The 25056-nt window shown below is 35.3% G+C and overlaps 1 protein-coding gene across 1 annotated transcript in view; it reads right to left on the bottom strand.

Annotated features, from left to right (window-relative positions):
• Positions 1-25056, bottom strand: part of ROBO2 (roundabout guidance receptor 2) — a gene marked incomplete at its 3' end in the record, with an annotated part of 583090 nt that overhangs the window by 162200 nt on the left and 395834 nt on the right. The window contains exons 3-4 of the mRNA XM_080696485.1: positions 8013-8170; positions 4932-5052 (exon numbers count right to left, since the gene is read on the bottom strand). Coding sequence (XP_080552611.1) covers positions 4932-5052; positions 8013-8170 — 279 coding nt within the window. The remainder of the gene's footprint in view (positions 1-4931; positions 5053-8012; positions 8171-25056) is intronic.

Here is a 25056-nt window from a genome sequence, read left to right as displayed (position 1 = left end):
TCTACCAGATGTGCCATTTGCCAGGGTGAATCACGGTCTTACTATTTGGCTTCCCTTAAAATCTAGAGGACATTTCCCTCTTTGATGACTATCTTTTATGGAAGACCTTTGCTGGTGGCTCCCAGTCTCTATAGCCTTCATGATTACCCTGATTGGAACTTCAGAAGACTTACAAGAGTTGCAGTGCCTTAGAGGAGTTCCACCATTCCCTGGTTTCTTTCTGACCTTGGAGGGTGATGGCCAAAATATGGCTGTTATCTCTTAACTCTTTTACTTCCTAATGGTTCCCTAAGTCTCAGTTGTCAGAAGTTCAGTTATACTGATCCTTTAAAAACTGTCTTGTAGGTGACCATTCTCATCTCAAAACACTATTTGTGTTTTGTATTGTTAGAGTTTATATTTTATAAAATGTTAACAAACAACAGTGAAAAAGGTTTATAAGAAAAATTTAAGCCAGACGTGGTGGAGCATGCTTGTAATCCCAGCATTTGTGAGGCTGAGATAGGAGGATCGCACAGGTTCGACGCCAAACTCTCAGCAACTTAGTAAGACCCTGTTCCCAAATAAAGTATAAAACTAGGTCTGGTAGGATAGCTCAGAGGTAGAAAAGCCCCTGGGTTCTACCCCACAGTACCACAAAAAAAAAGGAAAATATAAACAAAATTATTTTTTAAAATTCCATTTGTATAATCTTTGAATGGATCAGGTGATATACATAATTTTAAATTTGCAAATATATACATAGGCATAAAATTGAGTGAAACAAGAAAAGTTATAAAAGACATGCAACAAGAACAGGATAGTATCAATACAAAGAATTATATAAAAGACAGACCTAGAAAGCTTAACAGATAAGTAATGAATGCATGTTGGAACAGAGAAATGGTATAGAAAGAAGAGAGAGAAAATTTAATTTTGTTTTGTCTGAGAGTTTTTAGATTGATTGAACTTGCTCACCCAGAGTATAAAAGGGACATAAAAAGTGTCAAGCCAAGGCAAAGAATTGAACACTTTCAAATAGTGGGATAAAGATAGGACTAAAAGTTCAGAAGGTTTAAATCAACAAAAAGAAAAGAAAAAGAATTGCATGCAAAGCCATAGAAATCAGAACCACAGTAGACTTTTTAAGAGCATCATGGGAAGCTAAATTCTACTGGAAAGGCAATGTCAACATTAAGAGCATACATTTTATACTACAGTTCTATAACTCAAATTGTGTACAGAACAAAGGTGTGTTGGTATGGAATGTGCTCTAGGTTCCAGTAAAACAGAAAGCTATAGAGAAACACTTTGTGATAGAAGAATTATCCAATAAAGAAACAGAATAGAGAAGACAGGGGATCCAGTTTCAAGAAAAAAGATGACAAAATCAGGATGAATATTTTAAAACAGATCTTAACAATATACAGCCCCTCGGATTTTGCAGAAAGTCTAAGACTTTAAGAAATACTTTAATGATGGCAACAATCACTAAAGTATGAAAACAGAATTTAGAAGACTTAAAATTCATGTTAGAGATGTTAAGAATTCATGACAGGTATATTTTAAAAACATAAGTAAATGAGGTAAAAATTTATTGTTAACTCACAAAACAAGTAATCCATATATTTATAGGATTACAATAACTTATGTTCTGTATATTTTATAGCCAATGTTTCTCAAGTGAGTATATTGGAAAGAAGAGGGTGAGGTAAGGTGAGGAAAAAGATATAAACGGACATAATTATTGCCTTCTAAAATACAAAATAAAATAATAATAATAATTCATATATCAATAAATATAAAAATGAACACATATTTAGAAAAATGAAAATAATTTCCAGAAGAAAAAGATAAAATAGTCTTACAGAAATGAACAAAGATGATGAGTGTATATATGTGTGTGTGTGTGTGTGTGTGTGTGTGTGTATGTGTGTGCATGTATTGGGGAAGCTATGTATTTCATTTTGTTTTATAAAGGTTATAATTTTCATTAGAATTACTATACATAAAATCAGTTTTCATGCATTACTTAATAACATTTAAAAATCATCTGCAAATGTTTTCCATGCTATTTTTGGTTATTTTTTAAACAGTTAAATTTTAGATAATAGACATATGAGACTCAAACATACTTAAAAAAGTAATTTTTTACTACAACTCTATTTTCTCTCCCTTCAGGATCTTTGGGACTCAACATACTTAAGGTTCTAGGGGATAGGGGTGTTCTTTGTGAAGGTGTCTATCCTATACCATTGACTTTAGTGTCCATTAGACCATGACACAGAAGTCTAATAATTAGATTTGATAGTATACAATTAACTAGAATTTTTATTTCTTGTACAAAAAATGCAGAATGTCAAACATAATAATTAATTCATGAAGTAGGTCACAGTAACTTTTGAAAAGTAGTTCCCACAAATCATGTCTTTGCCAAAAGAGCACATTTAAAAAATAAAAGTTAGCCGGGCATGGTAGCACAAGCTTATAATCCCTGTGCTTGGGAGGCAGAGACAGGAGGATCGCACAGGTTTGAAGCCAGTCTCGCTGGCTTAAGAGACCCTGTTTCCAAATAAAATATAAAATAGGTCTGAGAGTGTAGCCTGGAGGTAGAAGGGGTTCATCCCCAGTAACACCAAAAACTAAATAAGTAAGTAAGTAAGTAACTAGCTAACTAACTAACTAACTAAATAAATAAATAAAAGTTAAAGTTTTAGAGTACAAGACTTCTAAGTCCAAGCCTATTCCCTAAAGCGCCACAATATTTGACTAATGAAATTCTTTTTTCCAATAAAATATCTCAGGAAGTAGAGAACATATATTCCTTTCTTTTCTTGCCATTTATAAGAGAGTCCCATTTTGTGTGTGGGGGAGGTGGTACTACAGATTGAACCCAGGGGCATTCTATCTCTGAGCTACATCCCACAGCACTATTTTATTTTTATTTTGAAATCATGTCGTGGTAGGTTGATGATAATATCACTGTCTGCTGAGGCTATCCTTGAGGCTGCAATCCTCCTGTCTCAGCCTCCAAAGTACTGGTATTACAGGCATGTACCACCATGCCCATCCAAATTCCATTTTACAATAATTAAAAAAATCACCAGCTACTTTTTCAGTACAATATATCTTAACGACTGAGTTGCAAAGGACATTTGTAAACCTCTGTAGCTACAGAAGGATTATAATAGCCACATCATTTAAAGTGGAATTGTTTTACATGAAAATAAAATTGAGGAGGTAGAATCTCAACGGTTATCAGATTTATTAGTTCAGACATGATAACATTTAACAATTATTAAATATAAATAGACCCATCAGAACACATGTCCTGAATGAAAGAGCACTGAAAGGAAATAAAGAGGATGGAGAATCAAGCTCCAAAAAGGGGCTCTCACAGGCAACACCTGTCACGTCCTTGATTTGGACCATTACATCTGTACTTCTATTTTTCTTCTGAGTTTGAATGTTGTTTTCTTATCAATAATGGAATTTCAGTTTTCCTCTCAACTTATTATTGTTCTCATAACCCCTCAGGTCAGTTCTGACTAGTTTACACCATCAGATTAACGTTCCTCAGCTTCCTAAATCAATTCTTCCAGGGGAACTGCCTCTAGACAAATTCAATCTATTTGGTTGATAGCTATTTTCAAAATAATTTAAAAGTTGGCCCATAACTCTTGACATGTTTAGGGATCTCCTACAGTTCCCATCATGCCTTTAGGGAAAGTAGGGTAAATATTTCATAATACAAAAACATTGTTGGTAAGTCTAATTGCTTGGGTAATGACATTAAATCCTTTCAATTTCCTTCCGAATGGCAGTCTATATGTGGTAGTGTAGTGTTTTCTTATGCCAAAGCTTGTGGTAGTTACAGAAAAATAGCGATGAGTGTTCTTTAAATAGAAGAGCTATACTTGTGGGCTTTCAGTGCTAATGTTCAGTGACCACTAATTTCATATCTTATCAGGCAAAACTGTATTTTATTCATTACAGAGCGGAGCACATTTGAAACTCTTGCGGAGATAGATGACTGCATAAAATTTAGGGGCAAAGTGATACTTGTCTGGGCTCTGCAGGACAGAATTTATATGAGCACTCTGACCAATTTTATTTTTACTATTCAATTCCTTTAATAAATTATGGGATCTCTCCTGGCTTTGTCATTTGGGATTTCAAGCTGCTTAGTATCTATGGGGAGTATTATCAGAGATTACAGGGTACTCAGAGTGATTGAAAAGAGAGACCTGCACTCTGGTACATATTCATAAAGCAAAACCTTAGCTCTGGAAATGTAGTAGAAATCAACAAAGGTTTCTTTCCATCATGGCATTCCCATTACACCACAGGATGGCACACGCCAAACCACAAAAGAGTTTGTTAGGGACCTATGCAGGAAAATGATGCTACATGTGTGCATGTCTGGGAGTAATGATCACAAATAGTGATCTTATTGTATGATGAACACAAGTCAGGTGAATATTTTCCTGGCACAGCAAAGTACTCAAAAAGTAAAATTAATCTCTTGCATCTTTAAAAATTCACAGAATATTTGTAGCAGTGAGAATTTTATTACCTAGATGCATATATATGTGTGCATAATGCTTACATATGTATATATGTGTATACATACATACATATATTACCTAATAAATGCATCAAGGTGAAATAAGTGATAAACTTAAGCTAGGTATAATAATATTTAAAATAGACCGTTTTTTACATTTTTATAAAAGTGAAATCTTATAAATATATTAATAAATTATGTCAATTTGTGTTTCAGTTTTTTCTTTGAAATCAAAAGTTTCGTTAAAAAGACAAAAATGAAGAGTAAATTCTAATCATTTTTTGATAGTCCCATACATAGCCTGGTTTCTAATGTTAATAAAATATTTTAAAAGAAAGGAAATTAATTTTAAAATATAAATTTATGAATTAAAGGGGAGTTTTACCAAAGACAGTCAGCTCTGCTGGATCACTGTCTCTTTCTCCCACCATATTGGTGCCAACACAGGTGTACATTCCTGCATCACTCTTCCTGGTATTGGAGATCATCAGTTTGCCACCACGAATCTATTGAAATGAAAGAAAAACATAAGAAAATAGAAAGAAAAAATTAACAGGAAAATAAAGAAAAGACCAAACTATACCAAACTATACCAAACTATACCAAACTATAGCATTTTATTTAGAAAAAAATAGCTGCATTTAAGACACAAAACTCTTTCTCTATTTTGGTATCTGTATGTAGACTTTATCTTTTTTGTGTTTATATGTGAGGCTGAAGATTAAACCCAGGGGCATTCTATATCTGGGTTATACTTTCTGCCCTATTTTATTTTTTTATTTTGAAACGAGTTGTTTCAAAATGCTAAGTTGCAGAGGGCCTTGCTAAGTCACTGAGGATGGTTTTTAACCTATGATCCTCTTTTCTCAGCCTCCCAAGTACTGGGGTTACAGGTATGCACCACCATGCCAAGCAACACTTTCTTACCTCATTTCAACCTCAGTGTATGTCTCTATACTCCAATCTTAGGGAATGCTTCTTTGAAGCAGGCTTCCTATCTCATGCCTGGTCCTATTTTGAATCTGTGACTGTCTCCACTAAATCCAGGAGTTTGACTTCAAACTGAGATTCTGTTGAATGAATTGCTATTGTCCTTTGTCAAAAGAAAATATCAGTAGATGTCTGCTTAGGCTAATATAATAAAGTCCATTTGACTTAAGAGGATTCACCAAGTGCTTATACCAGCCAGTATTTTATGAGTTTAAGATATGATAGTAAGCTGAATAATGAACACTTGTGCCTTCTTGTGCCTTACATTTCAATTATTAGTATTAATCACCTTGATCTCATCTTAGTTGTATTTAAGAAATAAATTTTGGTAAGGATATCAGGTTGGATAAAATCAATTTAAATTCATAAAATTAAGATTATGAATTGATACAAATAATTGACATCAAATAAGTGGTCCCTAAATATTTAACATTTTTTACTGAATGAACAAAAAATATAGTAATGCTAAAATATCTGTTTGCTAAAGAAAACATCCAATAAGAGTTATGCTTTAAGCAAATGTAAATGTGTTATCATATACAATTTCTTTTTCCATTTTTTATTTTCTTGGAATTAAACTAATTCAACAATTGTAACTTTATAATGTATGAGTACTCTTAGGAAGAATAAGATCAAGATTAATTTTTAATTTCACAGGTTAAATAACTCATGTAGGTTTTGTCTAAAATTTGTCAAGTCATAAAAGAAATTTTCAACTTTTTTCTATATGAGAAGAGAGGCCACCAATCTGTCCTTAATTATATCTAGAATCACAGAATTGTAGGTTATAAAAATAGTCATGGAGGCCATTTATCCTTCCTTTGAAACTGAGCTTGGCAATATGACTTGACCAATGGAACTAAGATGCTTTCACACTGGTATTTGGTTTTCTTGCAACAGTTGAAACCCGAAGACCATGGAACCAGCCTCAGCTAGCCTGCAGAAAACTTAAGAGACAATGAAAAGGAGAACTGAGGTGTCCTGCTGAAAGTGAGTTTATTTACAGACAAGGAAGCTCACCCTAAATTTTTCAGCTGCCAGACCACCTTTAAGTAGACCATGGAAGGATAAGAAAGCCTAAGAGATATCAACCAGGTTAATCCAGAACAGGATGGTCAAGATGGTCATCTTTAACACCAGTTATATTATTCTAAAAATAAAATGGTTTTGATAAGCTGCTGAATCCTAAGGTAGTTTATTAAAGAGCAAAAAAAGAAAAATGTTTACAAATGCTTGGTAAAACAGGTCCAGACCACTGAAAACCAATTTTTCTTTGACAATCTAGAGTTTCAAAATGTTAACAGCAAAGCCAGAAATATATGGATATACGTTATCTCTTACATGGCCTTTTGATTATGTGCTATTTTGTAACCTAATGTGCTTATACAAGAAATTCTTGTTTATGAAACATATATCTTTGAAGATAACAGACATTCAGATTATATGAACATGTGGTTCAAATGGTACATTAGTTCAGTCAAATGAAACATTTTAAATAATATATTCATAGTTGTATTGAATATAAAACTTATACTAGTAAAAACATCAAAACATATATCCTATTTCAGTGTTTCTCCCAAACTTCAAATGTAAATATGTGGATTAAAAATGTACTTTTCCTACTCTATACATCTACCAATTTCTACACATTTCATTGTATATCTTAGTTGATGAACCTGTTCATCAATTTTCTTTAGAAAAAATATTTTTTCTAAATGAACTAAGCTATAGAATCAGTCTTTTTATTTTATTTTTATTTGGTCCTTTTAATTTTGCTTTAAAATTAAATCATATCTATGTTTTTGCTAAAACAAGTATTATTTAATTGGGATCTGGGCAAGGTGGCACATTCACTATCATCCCAGTACTTGGAGGCTGAGACAGGAGGATCACAGATTCCAAGCCAGCCTCAGTAACTTAACAAGGCCCTCGGCAACTTAGTAAGATCCTATTTCAAAATAAAATAGAGCTGGGGGTGTAGCTCAGAGGTAGAAATCTCTGGGGTTCCATCCCCGGTATCACAGAAAATAAATTATTATTATTATTTAATTAGAAAACAACAATAAATGTTTGAGTTGTTCATCACTTCAGATTATTTCCTCTTATAATTTTTAAAAAGTTGCAAAATTGAATCTTGTAGTTAATAGTGATTTATAACTGCCATTTATATTTTAGCACTCATGTTAAAATAGAAATGATCAATAGGAGCCTTTGAAGAGCAAAATCACCAATATCAAACAGCAAAGATACATTTACATATTCAGATTGGTGCAATTATTAATATATAATGTGCACTTGACCTATATCATTTTTTCTCTTCAAGGCCTCATCCCAAAGTGTTTTTTTATAATTCCCTTCAATATGGCATAAATGATCATTGACATTTGAGTACAATTTTATTAAGTTAGAGAATAAAATGCACACAGTTTTAGGTTTGAGTTTCCACCCCTTCAGCTTAAATTGCAATTTAACTCACACTTATTCTCTCTTCCTTGTCATCGATTCGGACTTTGTCCTTCTTCCAGTAGATGGTGGGTTCTGGGTGTCCCCGTGGAGGCTGGCACTCCAAGATTGCGGGCTCTCCAGCAGCCACTACAACATCTGTGGGATTCTGCCGGAAGTCATCTCGCAGCACTGGGAAAGAAATAATTATGAAAACTTCATGTGAGTAACATCAGGTTTCTCTTGCAAGAGGCAACTTCAAGTCTTGTAGTTTCTAAAAAGACTAACTATTCTCTGAGCTGAGATCATCATAAAATATGCTAAGGCCAAGCAAAGTGCTCAGGTAGAGGGGAAGGGCTAACTATATGTTCATGAACGATTTTTAAAATTAGGTGAAACATTATCTATGACAAGGTTTTGAAATCTAATAGAAAACCAAGGTACAGTAACTTTATGTGGTATACTTCTCTTTTATAAAGTCAAAAGATACATACATTTATGTCCAGAAATAGACTTAAATAAATGCTAAAGACATACAAAAAACCTGAGGAAGACACTTGCTTGTGGCTTGTGAACACATACATGCATCATTCTGTGTAGAAGTGGAGTGAGGCTTTGAGATAGTCCTGTCTCATAACATGAATATGGACACAATACACACTGTTTTCATTACACTTCAGAGGGCAAGCTCATTGTTCACCCTTGCAACGCACTAGCACCCACATACACAAAGCCACATTTTCATTCTCTCTGCATCTCCACCTGCCGAGTGACATCTGGGCAGCGTGACATTCGGAGCAGAGATCTCTCTTAGAGCAGTTTCACCAGTCTGAATTTCCCCTCCTTTCATTAAGGAGAACAGCAGGTTGGACTCCGTTGTAACCTCCAAAAATCTGGCATGCCTGGCTCTCCAAATGTCACCTATCTATCAGAGTGTATTCTTCTGCTGCTGGCAAGAAGAAAAGCCTTGAGAAGTGAAATGGCCCTATTAGATTGCAGGTAGCCGGCTTTAATGGGAAAATAAAGGAGAGATATCCAAAACTGTAGTTGAGACTAGCTAATATGCCACGAACTTCAATGGATTCCACTATTTCTCATTGCATTCACTTTTCTTTGATATTTCAGGATTGACAAATTCACTTTTAAAGTACCTCTGTACCTGCGTATATGAGTACATCTTGGTCTGTTGTGTTATATACATGTGTATGTATGGACACACACACATATATGTATGCATGTGTGTGTGCCTATGTGTGTGTACATATTTATGCTGTCTGAAATCATTCTCAAGCAGCTTGTGCTAGCCTGGTATGTAAATTGTCTGCTGCAAATGGGGATTAGGTCAGACCCACTGCCTTCTCTGTCCTGTAATGAGATCCACTTCAGCACACGGCTTCGTTGTGGTGCCAAGTCTGCAGGTTAATTGTCATTCTCCAAATAAATAAAAATCTCTATCCGAAAATAGCTCCAGAGAGACAGCCAAGTGACTTTTAGGGCTTTTCTTTTCTTGTCTCTTCCAACACATCCTTTAACACAGTTTTTTATCTTAATGAAGTCATGCCCCTTCAGGAGATTAGAGAACCCAGTTTCCTATTGAAGGAGCAGTAAGAAAGGATTCAGTACAAATTGTTCACTCAGCTTGTAAACTGATTAATTGACTGCTTTTGCTGCCTAGGAAATGTGTTCCATTTGAGCACTGTGAGCTGCACATTTTTGGTCCTCTGGTCTAACTGGCAAGAAAGGTGTGATTTATATGCATAAGGATTTGCTTCTGAAAGGGCTGAGGGTAGTGTGCATTTAAGTGTGACATTCATGCAAGTGGTGAGAAGAGGTTAAAGCTGTGGTTCCCTCATGCAGGTACATTCTCCAGGGAGAGCAAGCTGGTGACTAATTTATATTCTAAATACAAAACAGCTGCCGATTTATTCAATGTTAGGAAGTGCAAAAATATGGTAACAGGGTGATGAACTCCCTACAATATCCGGTACTGGCAACAAATGGTGTTTTGACAGACACTCAACCTGTTCCAAAATGGCACATCTGGCCAGTTGAAGAGTTTTCTCCGGAGCTGGTCTCTGAACAAATGACATGCCAAAAAAGCCTTTTCTTAAATGGTGCTTAAGACCATCACAAATAATTCAGAGACTCAGTGTTGAACCTATTTGTGACAATCCAAATTTTTTAAAAAGACGCGCTGACATGGGAAACAAAAAGATGAAAAATATCTTAACAAACTATAAGGACTGCTCCTGTTAAACAATATAACCTGTATTTATGCATTCACAAAAAAAATGACTCCAATTTGCACATGATGCCAAGAAATCTAGCATGAACTGTAATTTTAGGCTTTCAGAATATTCGCTCAGAGTGTAGGGTGAGATAATGGTATAATTGGTACTGTGCCCCTTCAACTTGTAATATGCTCTTTAGGGCTTGTTTAAAACTCAGATAATTCATTTGTGCCTTGCGATACCATTTCATTTACCCTAAGTCCTCAGGTAAAATATGTTTTTTCTCTCTTTCTCTGTCTTAAATAAAATTTGCCACAGAAAAATAAAGTGACAGGATATTGCTTCTCAAATGAGATTATAAAAGACTGACTTTTATTTCATTTTATTTTTGTCTTGGTCTCTCTCTTCACATGCATTTCCTCTGATCTTGACAGGTGCCATGCTACCCAACAGAGAGAACCCTTAACTGAGGAGGAGGGAAGCTTCCAGTTAACAGCTCACAAGAAACTGAGGTCTCCACTCTATAACAACCCCAAATTGACACTACATTTGGAGGTATTTATATACAGCAATAGGTAACCACATTGTCCTCAAAAAATGCTTTATGTCTGGAAGTGATTTCACATCATACACATCTGATTCTCGCTTCCTCCCAACTCCACATTCTTTCACTCAAGATGTCTTCCTCCTTCTGTCCTAAATCAATAGTTCTCTGGCTTTTATTTTTTAAACCTCAGTTGAGGCAAAGCATTATTCAGACATTTCCATCTGAGTTTACTAAAACAAATTATCAAGAAAAATAAGGCAAAACTGCATAATGAATGGGCTTCTCAAAGAGATATTTCTGAATGAATCAGAGCAGGCACAGGCTCCTCCAGTGAAAGTGTTAGAAATGTAACACATGTCACTGGATAAAGGAAGGCATCCTAAACTAACTAATTTCCTCATGAGAAAGGTAATCTGAAAAGGAATAGTGACAATAAGCATGGGTAGTAGCAGTTGAAAATCATGGGGGGCTGAGAGCCTTTTTGCTGGCAAAATTTCTCTTTGCCGGCATGAGAGCCCTATGAGTTTGTGGCACAGTTAAATCCAGATTTTCCAGCAGAAAACTGAATAAGTGTTACAAGTAGATTATTATCTGGCGCATGTTTCACTTTAATACAAAGTTTCAGTAAGTCATTATATTTAGAAGGATATTCGGGAACTTTCAGTCTTGCATGTAGATAATCACAAATTCTCTGCTGGTTTTCAATAAGATTATTTTTTTTTTCTTGGTTTTGGGGACTGAGCCCTGGGGCACGTCCATGTGTTCTCTACCACTGGGTTACACCCTCAGCTACCAGAAGCTATTTTTTAATTTCTTTTTTTTTTATCAGCAGGTACAAATAAAGACACTTTTACCTCTATTTAAAAATAACTGAGCCGGGCGTGGTGGCTCATGCTTGTAATCCCGACATTCAGGAGGCTGAGACCAGAGGATTGTGGTTCGTGGACAGCCTCAGCTACTTAGTGAGGCCCTTCACAATTCAGTGAGATCCTGTTTCAAAATAAAGAATAAAAAGAGCCGGGCATGGTGGCATATGCTTGTAATCCCCGCGCCTGGGAGGCGGAGACAGGAGGATCGCGCAGGTTCGAAGCCAGCCACGCTGGCTTAAGAGACCTTGTTTCAAAAATATAAAGTAGGTCTGGGAGTGTAGCCTGGAGGTAGAAGGGCTTCCAGGAAGCCCAGTGCCACAAAAAACAAAAATAGGGAAGGGGGTGTAGCTCAGAGGTTGAATGACCCCGGGTTCCATCCCCAGACCCGAAATAAATAAATGAATAAATAAATAAATAAATAAATAACTGCCCCACAATCCTATCTAAAATTTGGTAAATGCATGCTAAGAACCAAAAGGTACCATGAGTACCTAAGAGGGCATTTGAACATGCCCTATTGTTTTAGGTAAGTACAAAGTTTGAACTGAGAGTACCAGATACTAGAATGTACGCACAATCATTAGGCTACACTGCTGTGCAACACCACCTAATTCTACTTATTGTGTCCCCAAGCCCCTATGTTAGAATATTTTCTTCACCCTTTTGTTTTATTTCCCTTTTAAATTCTTCATTGAATCTAATATAACTTTCCTAAAATGAGAATATGATCACGTCAACTCTTTTGCCTCACTCTTTCATGGCTCTTAGGATAAGTTTCTTTCCTTAATATGATTTTGAAATTTTTATTAGTGCATTGTAGTCATACATCTTTTTTTTTGCGGGGGCACTGGGGAATTTGACCTCCAAGCTACATCCCCTGCCCTATTTCTTATTCTTTATTTTGAAACAGGGTCTCACTAAGTTGCAGAGGGCCTCACTAAGTAGCTGAGGCTGTCCATGAACCATGATCCTCCAGTCTCAGCCTCCCGAATGCTGGGATTACAAGCGTGCGCCATCACGCCCGGCTTGCAATGATACATCTTAATGGGATACAAGATGTTGGAAACATACATGCACACAGCATGCAATTACCCAATTAGCCCTTACCCAATTCCTGCCTCATTCCCACCATCTCTCTCCTTCTCTTGCTTGGCTTAGTGATTGACTTTGATGTGTTAAAGTACAGCATGTGCATTAGAGAATTTCTCTCTTTCCCCCTCCCATCCCCTCAGGTCACCTTATTTGGTTATCTATCGAATCTCCTTCTTCATCTAGAGTTCCTCCTATTTCTCCCTAGCTTTCGCATATTAGGGAGAGCATCTGATTTCTTATTTTTGTGACTGACTAATATCACTTAGCATAATGGTACTGGCAAAAAACAGATACACAGACCAAGGGGGAGAATAGAAGACTCAGAAACAAATCCATACACTTATAGCCAAATAATTTTTGACAAAGGGGCCAAAAATATACTCTGAATAAAAGATAGCCTATTCAACAAATGGTGCTGACAAAACTGGTTAAACATATGCAGAAAAATGAAAATGAAAATAAATCCCACTTTTCTCACCCTGCACAAGAATCAATTCAAGATGGATCAAAGGCTTGAAATTAGACCAGAGACCTTGAGGTTCCTTGAAGAGGGCATAGGTCTAACACTGAAACACATAGGCACAGATAAAAACTTTCTCAACAAGGCCCTCAAAGGCACAAGAATCTAGAAGTTGAATCAATATATGAGATTACATGAAACTGAGAGCTTCATTACAGCAAAGAAAACTATCAAGAACCTCAAACGAAAGCCAACAGAATGGGAGAAGATTTTTGCCAGCTACTCCTCCAATAGAGGTCTAATATCTAGAATATACAAAGAACTCAAGAAACTTAATACTCAGAAAACAAATAACCAAATCAAAAAGTGGGCAAGTTAATTAAATAGACACTTCACAAAGGAAGAAATTCAAATGGCCACTAAATGCATAAAAAATGCTCAACATCATTAGCAATCAAAACTATCCTGAGATTTCACCTAAATCCTACTAGAATGACAATCATTTAAAACACAAACAACAACAAATGCTGGCGAGGATGTGGAGGAATAGGAACTCTAAAACATTGTTGCTGTGATTGCAAATTAGTATAACCACTTTGGAAAACCGTATAGAGGATCCTCAGAAGAATGGAAACAAATTTACCGTTTGAACCAAAAATACCACTTCTGGGTATCTACCCTAAAGAAAGGAACCCAAACTACTAAACTAATGCATGCATATCTATGTTCATAGGGCACAATTCACCATAGACAAACTATGGAAGCAGCCAAGATGTCCATCAACAAATGAATGGATTACACAGCTTTGGTATATGTACACAATAGAATTTTACTCAACAGAAAAAAAAAACACAATTACATTATTTACAGGAAAATGTATGGAACTGGATGACATTATCCTTAATATGATTTTGAATGCTGTTTAAAATTGGGTCTCTGCAGAAGGATCACAAATTTGTGGCCAGCCTCGTCTACTTTTTGAAGCCCTCTCCAACTTAGTGAGATCCTGTCTCCAAATAAAAAATAAAAATTGGGCTGAGTGTGTAGCTTAGAGATAGAATACCCCTGAGATCAATCCCCAGTTCTAAAAAAAAAAAAAAGGTCTCTGTTCATATTTGCAGGCACATCACTGACATTCCATAATGCATGTGCCCCAAGCATATAGAGTAACACATAGCTATCACTATGCTATGACATATGATGGTCTGTCTGCCTGAAAACATCTCCCATCTCCATCTCTATTGTCTTAATTTTACATATTTCTTTCTCAAACTTACTGATTTATCAATGTCAGTCTCTGGCTCACTCACCTGAAAATTCTTTCATTATATTCTTACATCAGACTAGATAAACTTCCAGCATGCTCTCATGTTGAAGTGTATTGGAAGAAGTAATCATGCAATTTTGATAGGTTGTTTGAATTAATAAACTCCTCTTCAAGAATCATACTTCAATCCTTATATAACTTAGACCACCATGTGTTAATGTAACCTGAAAATATCATTTAAGAGGAATGATTTGACATGATTGGACTGATGGGAGAAAGTACTTATTCCCGCTACCTACAGGTTCTAAAATATATGCCAGATAGTACAAGAAGGTCAGAGAGCAATCTTACAAAGAAATTGAAGCTTTATATGTAAGCAGCAAAACTTGTAGCACAAATTATAGAATGTAATACTAACATTGTAATAAACAAAAGGTAAAAAAAAAAAAGAAAGAATGGTCACACTTACAACAGGCATATATCATTTTTTAACCCAAAACCACCACCATCACCATCATCACTGACCAACACAGGGAACAATCAGGTGTAACCTCAAGTAACATGAAGCTCAGAACTTCCATTTTACTTATAGGAAAAGCACACTGTCTTCTCCTGGAACTAATAACTATTACTGGCAACCACACTGTGAGCCCAGAGGGAGCTCTATGTCAGAATGAAACTGAGATTATGCACACTACAGCAGGAACTCAAAAACTCTGGTTTCTTGGTAGCCCAAATGAATAAGTTAAACCTGAAAACCATGCTAACTCTAGACTTTCTAGTTAGCTTCCCTTTCCAATTGAAGCCAGTTTAAATTAAGTTTTCCCTTTCAATTGAGAGCTCCCCACTGATATGGTACAATAATTTAATATTTTCCTGTGCTCTTACTGAGTACAAAAACAAAAAAAAAATCTTAGAAGAATTATTAATCACATGAAACCACTTAATTGTATTTGGTACAATTACACAAAATATGACCAGAATGGACAGGTCAGCTACCAGCTAAATAACCAATATGATTTGGTATTTGGGGAACAAGTCAGAAATGGTTTATACTGCAAAGTAAAATAGGAAAGAAATAATTCACTGGGGAGACGTCCTGCTACTGCCCTGCAAGCTGACACCCTGGTATCCCTGCAGCATGCTGACAATTTCAAATTGAGACCCCCCTTCCCCACTAAGACTCGCTGCATAAGCAAATTCACTCAGCAAATGGTCCAGATAAACTAGTGGTATGAATTGGAGCATGTTGAATAAACAAGAATGCCCTGTGACTTGCTCATTTCCAAGTCACAGCATTTTCTGAAGCCTGGTATTCTGTAGGGAATAAAATACACAAACACACAATTCACACAGGAGGAATGGCCAGCTCTGAGTTTCTTAGCCAAGTCTTTCTTCTTGAATGCTTTTTTTAGCCCTGTTCTGTCCTCACCCACAGTATAATTTCAAGTCCTGCTAGGAGTGCCAAGTCTTCCTTAATGTTTTCCATTAATGTTTAAAACTTGCTGAAGGATTCTTAGAAATTGCATGGAAACATTGTGCTCTCTGTAATTTGTATCCGTAACCTCTGTAATGCATATGTTCTCCTTAGGGACGAAGTGTTGAGATCATTCATAAACTTTTGGATCACATGTGGCACTGCAAACTGGTGACATCTGACCACGGCAGACTCCAGGCCTGTCTCTGGCAATCATTTCCTTTGCTTTGCAGCAAAGGAGCCAGCATTTGGCATACCTTCAACACTTGCAAGTCCTGTTTTTGGCAGAGCCCAGCATGTGATATTTGACAGGGATCTGCATAACCTATCCATTAGCCTGTGAGGAAGTCCTGGGTTGAAGCTAATTAACGTTTAATCAGCTCCTCTTTTTTACTCTCTTAAAGAGCCACTGTCCACAAAATTGTTTTTGAGGATTTGATGTCTCTAGAATCACAGAAATAAAATCTAGTATATGTGAAGGGGAGTATGGTGCTTAAAAACACAGGTTTTTAGGCAACATCTTCCTTTGTTGCAGAAGAAAACTTTCTCTCCACACCCCCAAATATTCTGCTCTGCTACAAAAGCCTCTCTGCATCTGTCCATTTAGGACTGTGTCTAGTCTTGGTCATAAAACACTAACTCTGGACATTAGAAGATACAACACAGTTCATTTAAAATTCAGAACTACATGGGCTTGCTTGAAAGACAATTTATAACGCTGTTGCTCACTGTGGTAAAAAGGGGAAATCCCAGATTATTTGAAGTTTTTACTACTGCCTCTTTCTTTCCTTAGATCTGGGTTTGGATGTGGTTAGATAAATAAATAAGTATGTAAAGTAATTAAATAAGAAACACGCACACCAACTTTATAGAATTTACATTTAAAAAATAACTATATACAACCCTCTGTCTGCTTCTAGTTTTTCAATTTGGTTCCTATCCCTTGGCCCTCAGGTCTTCAGCCAAAGCACTGAAACTACCAGGTACCAGAAAGGCTTGGGGTGGGTGGTCATAGTAAGCGTTCTTTACCAGCTATTTTTAATCTTTCTCTAGTCTTGCCTATGATCTTTTCATGTATCCGTCACAATTCACTGAACAAAACCCCTCAAAATGAAAGGGTCATATATCATTTATACATACTACTAATTAAGTTTTACTCAATGTATTTATTTAATTATGTCTTTATATTAAGAATATAAATAAGTATATATTTAAATTCAAACTTTAGAACTCATTACTCCCTCATAGTTATATCTGTTGATTTGACTAAGGAAAATGAAGAGTGCTACGAGGTAAATATTAATGTGATGTGTTGGTCTTGATGCCAGTAGATCACCACTATATTCTCACCAAGTTAGTCTTTATCTGAAGACATTAGCTTTTACACCATTCTAACACTGCACAGTTCACAGAGGTGCACCACCTCAGCCGCATCTTCCTGTCATCTCAGCCTCTCCAAGTACCAAGGCATTATTGCTCCAATATTTCTCTCCCATAGTGTATTTTGATGTGCATGATCAACATGAATTACAATGCCAAGTAACTGCCAGATGTCATGAGTTATAAACTCAATATTCTAAGGATTATTACACATTAGGGCACCCTACAGTGCAAGAGTGTCCTGGAATTTATGTGTTATTTATTACCTATTGGCAGGGTCTCAAAGTAATCTCACCCCTGCTGATGAGATGAGGGTTAGAAGAAGAAGGAGGTCAAGGTCATCCTTCCTTGTCACGAATGCTAGTTACCTCAAAACTACTATTGCTTCATCCTTTTTCCTCTGCACCTGAAATTCAGTAAATCTCTGAATACAAAAAAAGATATATCTTATAATGCCTCTATGGACTGTTCAAACTGACAATTTCTATCATTTCACCTGTTTTAGCAATGCATTTTGTTACTTTAACTGCTAGAGGTCTAATATAGAAAGTACAACTGGATTTCACCGTAATTCAAGAACTTAAAAATGACCTGTTGGAGAGCACCCTACTTCTACTTTTACACAGGAACATGGACCTAAGTCTAAATGCACTAAGTTACATTTAAAATTTAAATTTTTAGAAAAATCACATCCCTTGTGTCTGTGGAATCTTCAGTCTTGCCTATCCAGTATTATAATTTACTCCACATCACACAAAAAATGGGCATAGATTTAAACTGTCATGAATCTTGCTGAAATGGATGTAGCTTGACATCTTATATTCTTCAAGAAATGTTCTATTTGATTACTACATGACAAGAAGCTTGAAGTGTTCCCTAATCCAGACAGAAGCATATTTATTTTTAAATTGGCTGATTAAAAAGAGACTTTATCACCTCTCTACTCAATCCCAGAGCCCTAGTAACCCTCTTTCTCTTGCCACCAACTGATTTCTGACTGCTATAGTTAACAGGCAGCAATCTCATTACTCATCTACTATAAATCTTCACAAGCATCACTGTATTTTGACAGTTAAGCTAAAGGAAAAGCAAGAAGCATATCTAAGCACTTTTATATGAATGCAAAAGTCTTAAGGACCAAATTTAAATTATTTTAGAAAGCTCATATTGCACCATTGACAGTGATGGGAAAATAATGTGCTTGACATTTTTTGTGTACTTATTAAAAGTGCTATTCTATTCTTGATGCTAAATTCATCTCATGTATAAGTATTGCATACAATATACCAATGTGATGCTAGGCAACAAATAACATAATTACTTTTTAGAGTGTATGTAATAATGCTGTACAATAATGAAAACGGAATTCATATGTTTTCTCTCCCCATGTAATTAAATATTTAAAAATTTATGATGCTTTAATCAGATCTTTATATTTTATATGAAATTATAAAGATGCTCCCATAGGTCCAACACTGAAATACATAGGCATAGGTAAAATTTTTCTCAACAAACCCCAAAGGCACAAGAAACTAAAAGGCATATCAACATGTGGGACTGCATTAAACTGAAGAGTTTCTGTAAAGGAAACTACCAAGAATCTCAACAGAGAGCCAATAGAATGGTTGAAAAATTTTGCCAACTATTCTTCAGATAGAGGACTAATATCTAGAATATACAGAACTCAAAAACTTAGCACTCAGAAAACAACCCATCAAAAACAGGCAAGTGAATTAAATAGACACTTCACACACAAAAAAGAAATTCAAATGATCAATAAATGTATAAAAAATGCTCAACATCATTAGCAATTAGAGAAATGCAAATCAAAGCTACCCTGAGATTTTACCTAACTCCAACTAGAATGGCAATAATTAAAAATACAAACAACAACAAATGTTGGTGAGGATTTGGAGAAGTGGGAATTCTTAATACACTTTTGTTGGGACTGCAAATTAGTGCATCCACTCTTGAAAAAAATATGGAGGGTCCTTAAAAGAATAAGAATGAATCTACCATATGATGCAGTAATATCACTTCTGAGTATCTACCCAAACGAATGGAAACCAAACTACCAAACTAATGTATGTATATCTATGTTTATAGCCACACAATTCACAATTGCCAAAATATGGAACCAGCCAAGATGCTCATCAACAGATGAATGGATAAAAACCTATGGGATATGTATAAAATGGAGTTTTACTCAGCCATAAAGAAAAGCAAAATTATGTCATTTGCAGGAAAATAGATGGAACTGGAGAACCTTATGCCAAGTGAGATTAGTCAGTCACAAAAAGTAAGAAATCAGATGCTCTCCCTAATACCTGGAAGTTAGGTAGAAAAATGGGCCATAGGAGGAACTTTCGACAAAGGAGAATCTATAGATGAGCATATAAGGTGACCTAATTGAGGAGGAAGAAAGTGGGGAGAGGGAAATGCCTTAATGTACATGATAAACATTCACAAACATATCAAAGTCAATTACTAATCCAAACATGAGAAAGAGAGAAGGGGGAGGAAATGGGGAGGAAATTGGGGAAGGTCTAAATAAGTGATGTGTGCATGTATGCCTCTACCATCTTGTATCTCATTAAGATGTATGAATACAAAGCAAAAGAAAATATTTTAAAAAAGAAATAAAGTATCCCTCCCTTCCTCTGATTTACATTGGAGCCAATCTTGACCAGTCATAGAGCATAGTCTCAGTAAAAGGGAAGAAGTAAGGAACTAACTTGGGTATTTCCTCTTCTGGGCTCCCCTGTTGCTCCCAGCCTGAGGATGCACTGCACCCACTATACTTGCACTCTTAAATGCTAAAAAAGAAAAAAAGAAAAAAAGACAAAAACACTTCCTTTTTGTGGGCAGAGGAACCAATTTCCTAGAGAGAGATGTCTGTTTTGCTAAATGTGACTGTTTTTGTTTTTAAATTTTTTCTGTCCCAAAACTTTTTAGGTAGGATTTACCTGAAGTCCATTAAACCGCCATTATTTTGAGTTAATCACAGAAAGGCTTATTGCTATGTTATTTACATTCAGAAAGCAACTTTTAATTCAGTAAGGATTCTTAATTCCCCATGTTGGCCATTTTTATGTACCACAGTATTAACCATTTTGCTGCACACCTTGTAAAAACTGTCCACAAACAGTAAAAGAGGAAAATAAATAGTGCAATCTCAAATGGTTTATTGCCCTTCTAATATCCCAAGTAGCTGGGAGAAAATTTATTCATTCCTTGAGAAATGAAAATCTTCAATTTCACCTATGAATTGGATAACCATATATTTTATCCTCCAAACTAGACACTTTTAAAATCAAAGGAAGCACTATCAGTCATGAGTGGAGCATTCTGATTGTGGGATCAAAGATGGGACTTTAGAGCTTTTTAATTTTAGACCAAACAGAAAAACATAGGTAAGTAAACACTCAGTCTCAATTTTCTGGGACCATCCTGACATGACTTCAAAAGCTATTCACTTGCTAATAGAAGATGACAATTACTGTAAATAGCTATTGCAAGAATTTGGATTTATACACAATAATATCATTTTAAATCAAATAATAACTAGATGTTATTGCATATATTATAAAACATTAAAATGACAACAAAAATTCATTATTTCCCCCTCCAAAAAGTTTAAGTTTGTCCCAATAAATTAAATGACAGGCTCATTTTATTTTATTTTATGTTTTTCATTTTGTGGTACTGGGGATTGAACCCAGGTACATTCTACCTCTGAGTTACACGTACAGCCCTATTTTATTTTTTTTTTTGGAACAGGGTCTCACTAATTTCTAGAGAGTCTTGCTAAGTTGATAAGTCTGGTCTTGAACCTGCAATCCTCCTTTCTCACTCAAGTACTGGGAATACAGGCATGCATCATCATGCTCAGCTACCAGGCTCCTTTTTAAAATATAATTTTAAATCTGACATTTAATCTTGCTTTGAAATATCCTGTTTATCTACTAGGATAAGGTAGAGCAGTACCTATTTAATAACCAAGCTTTCTCACCTGTACTTTCAATGGAAATCTCACAATGACTTTATTGAGGTACGAAAGTTCATGAACAAAATGATCAAAGATCCAAGTTGTCCAAGTTGATCTAGGATGTATAAAGAAGCCAGAACTTCAAAAGGAGACCATTTCTGTTCTAATTCCTACATGTTAATAACATTGTGATGTAAATTTAGGCAAACTTGATATATTTTATGATTCTGTAACCTAATAATCAAAGTCTATTAAAAATAATTTAACTTGGTAACTAAGGTCTTCATTATAATCAGGTATTGTACCCTACTGTGAGATGGTGATTTTGACATTAGGTTAAATCTGCTTTTAATTCAAAATTCATGATGAAACTTTCTACTTTGAATAAATCCCTAATATAAGCTTGATTCTGTGCAATTGCCTTTCCCCTAAAAAAGAAAACAAAAGCTAATGGTGAATGAATTACTGATCAGGATGGTACTGCTATCTTTCCCTGCAATGAACTGATAGAGCATTTTCAAATGATATGCTCAAGCCCTCAGGATTTTAGTCTTTACTTTTTCTTCCTTATTTAAATCAGTCTCTTCTTGCAGCAAAGGTAAACCTTCTAATCAGCCGCAATGGTGTCTCACTTCATTTTAACATAAAACTAGGACACATGTATCTTATAGTATCATATTCTGTAAGATAGAGAATTCTTTTGGTGATGGAATGCCTTATTTTGAGTCCTGATATTATTGCTTATTAGCTATGATATTTGGGCAAGACATTTACTCTCAGCTTTTGTTTCTTTATCTTTAAAATAGGGATAGTGGTGTTTATCATCTACGGTGACAATAAGGATTAAGTGAAAACATTTAGGACACACTGGTTAAAGGCAACTATGCATTCCTTATCATTTTGCATAATCAGATAAAGATATTTAATTTTTTACATTTTTCTTTTAAAGCATATACCTTCTTCAGTTTTAATTCTCCTGAGTACATAAATAGACAACTAAGTTATGGCTCAAAGACAACCAAATAGAAATTCCATCATTATTACATTAATTTAACAATGTAATACTCAATAATATTGTACACCAGCAAAATATCACAGATTGAACCTGAATAATGTAATTAAAATAGCTATGTTAATCAGTTTAGCTATATATTTGTGATTCTTTAAGTCTACTTATTTTCTATTAATTTAGAAAAATTCTAGATATTTAGTTTTGGGACAGTCTTTCTCAGTAAAAGAAATGATCACTGGTTGATACCAAACAAGTGCAGAGAATTATTCTTACCTAATAGCAAGCAATTTTTAGGCCTAATTCTTAGTAAACAGTTAAGTTTTGATTGAATGTATATTTTTCAACAAAAAAAAACATTTACCACAAAATCATTCCTTCATAATACAACTTCTTGCCATGTTCAAATTTGTAAGATTTTTTTCTCTCTTTATATTTTGAACTTACAAGAAGCAAAAGTTTGCCTTACTTACCAAATTGGTAACCTGATTGCTCATATTATATGACTATTAATGACAAAAATCTAAAAGTAAATTATTTATTTCAAGCTCAAAGAAAGAAAACAATTGAAATAACAGGAGGAAGTAAACAAAACCAACACCCGGTCCATTAGTTTCTCCAAAACCAAAAATCACCTGTTTTTCTGAGAGTTCCATCTTCTTCTCTCCAAATGCCAGTTAGTAGAAGAAAAGCAGCCCAGCCCACCCCCTGACATCTTTAATTGACTTCCTGGAGAGTGTTATCAAGAGCTACTCAAGCAGGGCTAATAGTGCCTGTAGATTGCTCACACATGGCAAAGCTGGGTGTGCTGGACTTTAAAAAGGCTGGAAGGAGACTGTAATCTCTACTCAGTGTGGGAGCAAGTAGCAAGAGTTATCTAAAAAGAAACACATCATCCATCAGTACTCTTGACTCAGACCAAAGATATGTAACGGGGAGATGGGGGAGCTGGCACCCAGATGAGACCCTCCCAATTAGCATCCCATCAGCCTATTCAAATTGTGACCCTGAGTTGTGTTTGATTGTGGGAACTAAATGACAGGAAAAGACACTGGCCATACAGAGCCTTCCCTTTTACCACTGATGTTGGTTTCTTCTTCTGCGGAGAATGTTCTTCCCTGATCGCCTGGTAAATGGGGATGAAGCAAAAGGGTTCTGACAGAATCTGAGCCAGCCTCCTCACTTCAGTGAAGTTCAGTAAGTCATCCCCACAGGAAGAGCTACACCGCATCTGGTGCCTAAGTTCTTCTGCCTGGACTGCTGCCTTGGCCCATAAGGATGGAGTTTGCTTGTCTGCATCCTCTTAAATTTTTCTTTCTTTTGTTTTGCCACTGAATTTCTCACTTTTGTACATTACAATTCAGTATTCAGTTGGAACCAAATGAAAGTTCTGCACATAAAAACCCAGCACATTGTGTAACCCTTAGCTTCTATTAAAACCTCATAAATATATTTTCATGAGGATATCTGCCCAACAGTTTTCAGACTATCTCCTACTTCCTTCCTACCAACCCAGTATTGTTTCCTTTGAAGGAGGGCCAAGCCTAGAGATTTCTTCTCTTTTCAGTAAAACATAAATAATTATATTTTATGTTACAGATCACAACTTCTGTTCACTCTTAGTTTTGGTTCTTCAATTAGTAATTTTATTTGATTAATGTGTCAAACCATGAAAATGTTCTAACAAGTAACAAATATGGTATGTCTTTCAACATCAGTGTGTTTTTACTGATTGATACACAGTAATAATTTATTTATACCCATAGTTGTATATAGAATGTGCTATGCTACTTTGGCATATTTAAACTCTGGGGTACTGAGTAGGTACTTAGAATTGAAAGTGACAAAAAGAACACTGAAAATATTTTCTGAATAATTCCTCTATCAGTTCTACCATGAGCACAGCCTTGATAATGTTCTTTTTTAAGTAAGAGGAAGATAAAGATTTTTATTTACTTGGAGGATCCTTTTACACTTCTGAACATTTTTTGACAAAGTTCTTTAGTTCCATCAACCTCAAAAGATCTAACCATAAGAGAAGCCTGAAAAATGTTTTGCACATGAGATGACACATTTAATGATGACATTTGGAACTTATTAGGGAGTGAAAAACAAAGGCATATTGGCTATAGTTTTCAAATTTTTAGAAAAAAAAGGATTATTTCTCTCTTTAATTTCATATTTCCCTGTTTTGTCTTAACTATACTTATAACATCAGCTATTATAAAAAATTCCATTGTCATAATTTCTTAGTATTTGTTTCTATGCATTCATTCCCTTAGTTTTTTATGTAACTTTATTGTTTTTATTAATGATTGTTAACAGTTCTAACATTTTTTCAAGCCTTCTTTATTGACTCTGTGTCTTGTTCTCAAAAATATGAGTAAAGTTTCTTTATTGATAAAAAATACAAGCCTTGTTAATTGCAGGAATAATCCCATTAATTGCAAAGGCAGTTTTACTGATTGTTTTGAGGGATGAGCATTGTAGTTTCATTCATCTCTTTGATCTCAGATGATTAAGTTACTGAACAGTAAGTAAAAATGTTTACTTTATATCAGCAACAGTAAATTAGTCATCCATTCCTCTTGATATCTTCTAGCTTTAAGCCACTTTTATCTCTCAGGAGATGGAGCCTGAATTACAGAAAGAGTCTGGTAGAAATGTGTAAACTGTAAGGGAAAGGTATCTCCCCCAAGACATGCTGATTCACAAAATGGCCAATAAGCTGATTTAGTGGTATATCAAGATCTACTAC

The sequence above is a fragment of the Muscardinus avellanarius genome, assembly GCF_963383645.1.
Source record: "Muscardinus avellanarius genome assembly, chromosome: 5".
NCBI lineage: Eukaryota > Metazoa > Chordata > Mammalia > Rodentia > Gliridae > Muscardinus > Muscardinus avellanarius.
The sequence above is the reverse complement of the archived record's forward strand: the minus strand, read 5'-3'. Positions and strand labels throughout refer to the sequence as shown.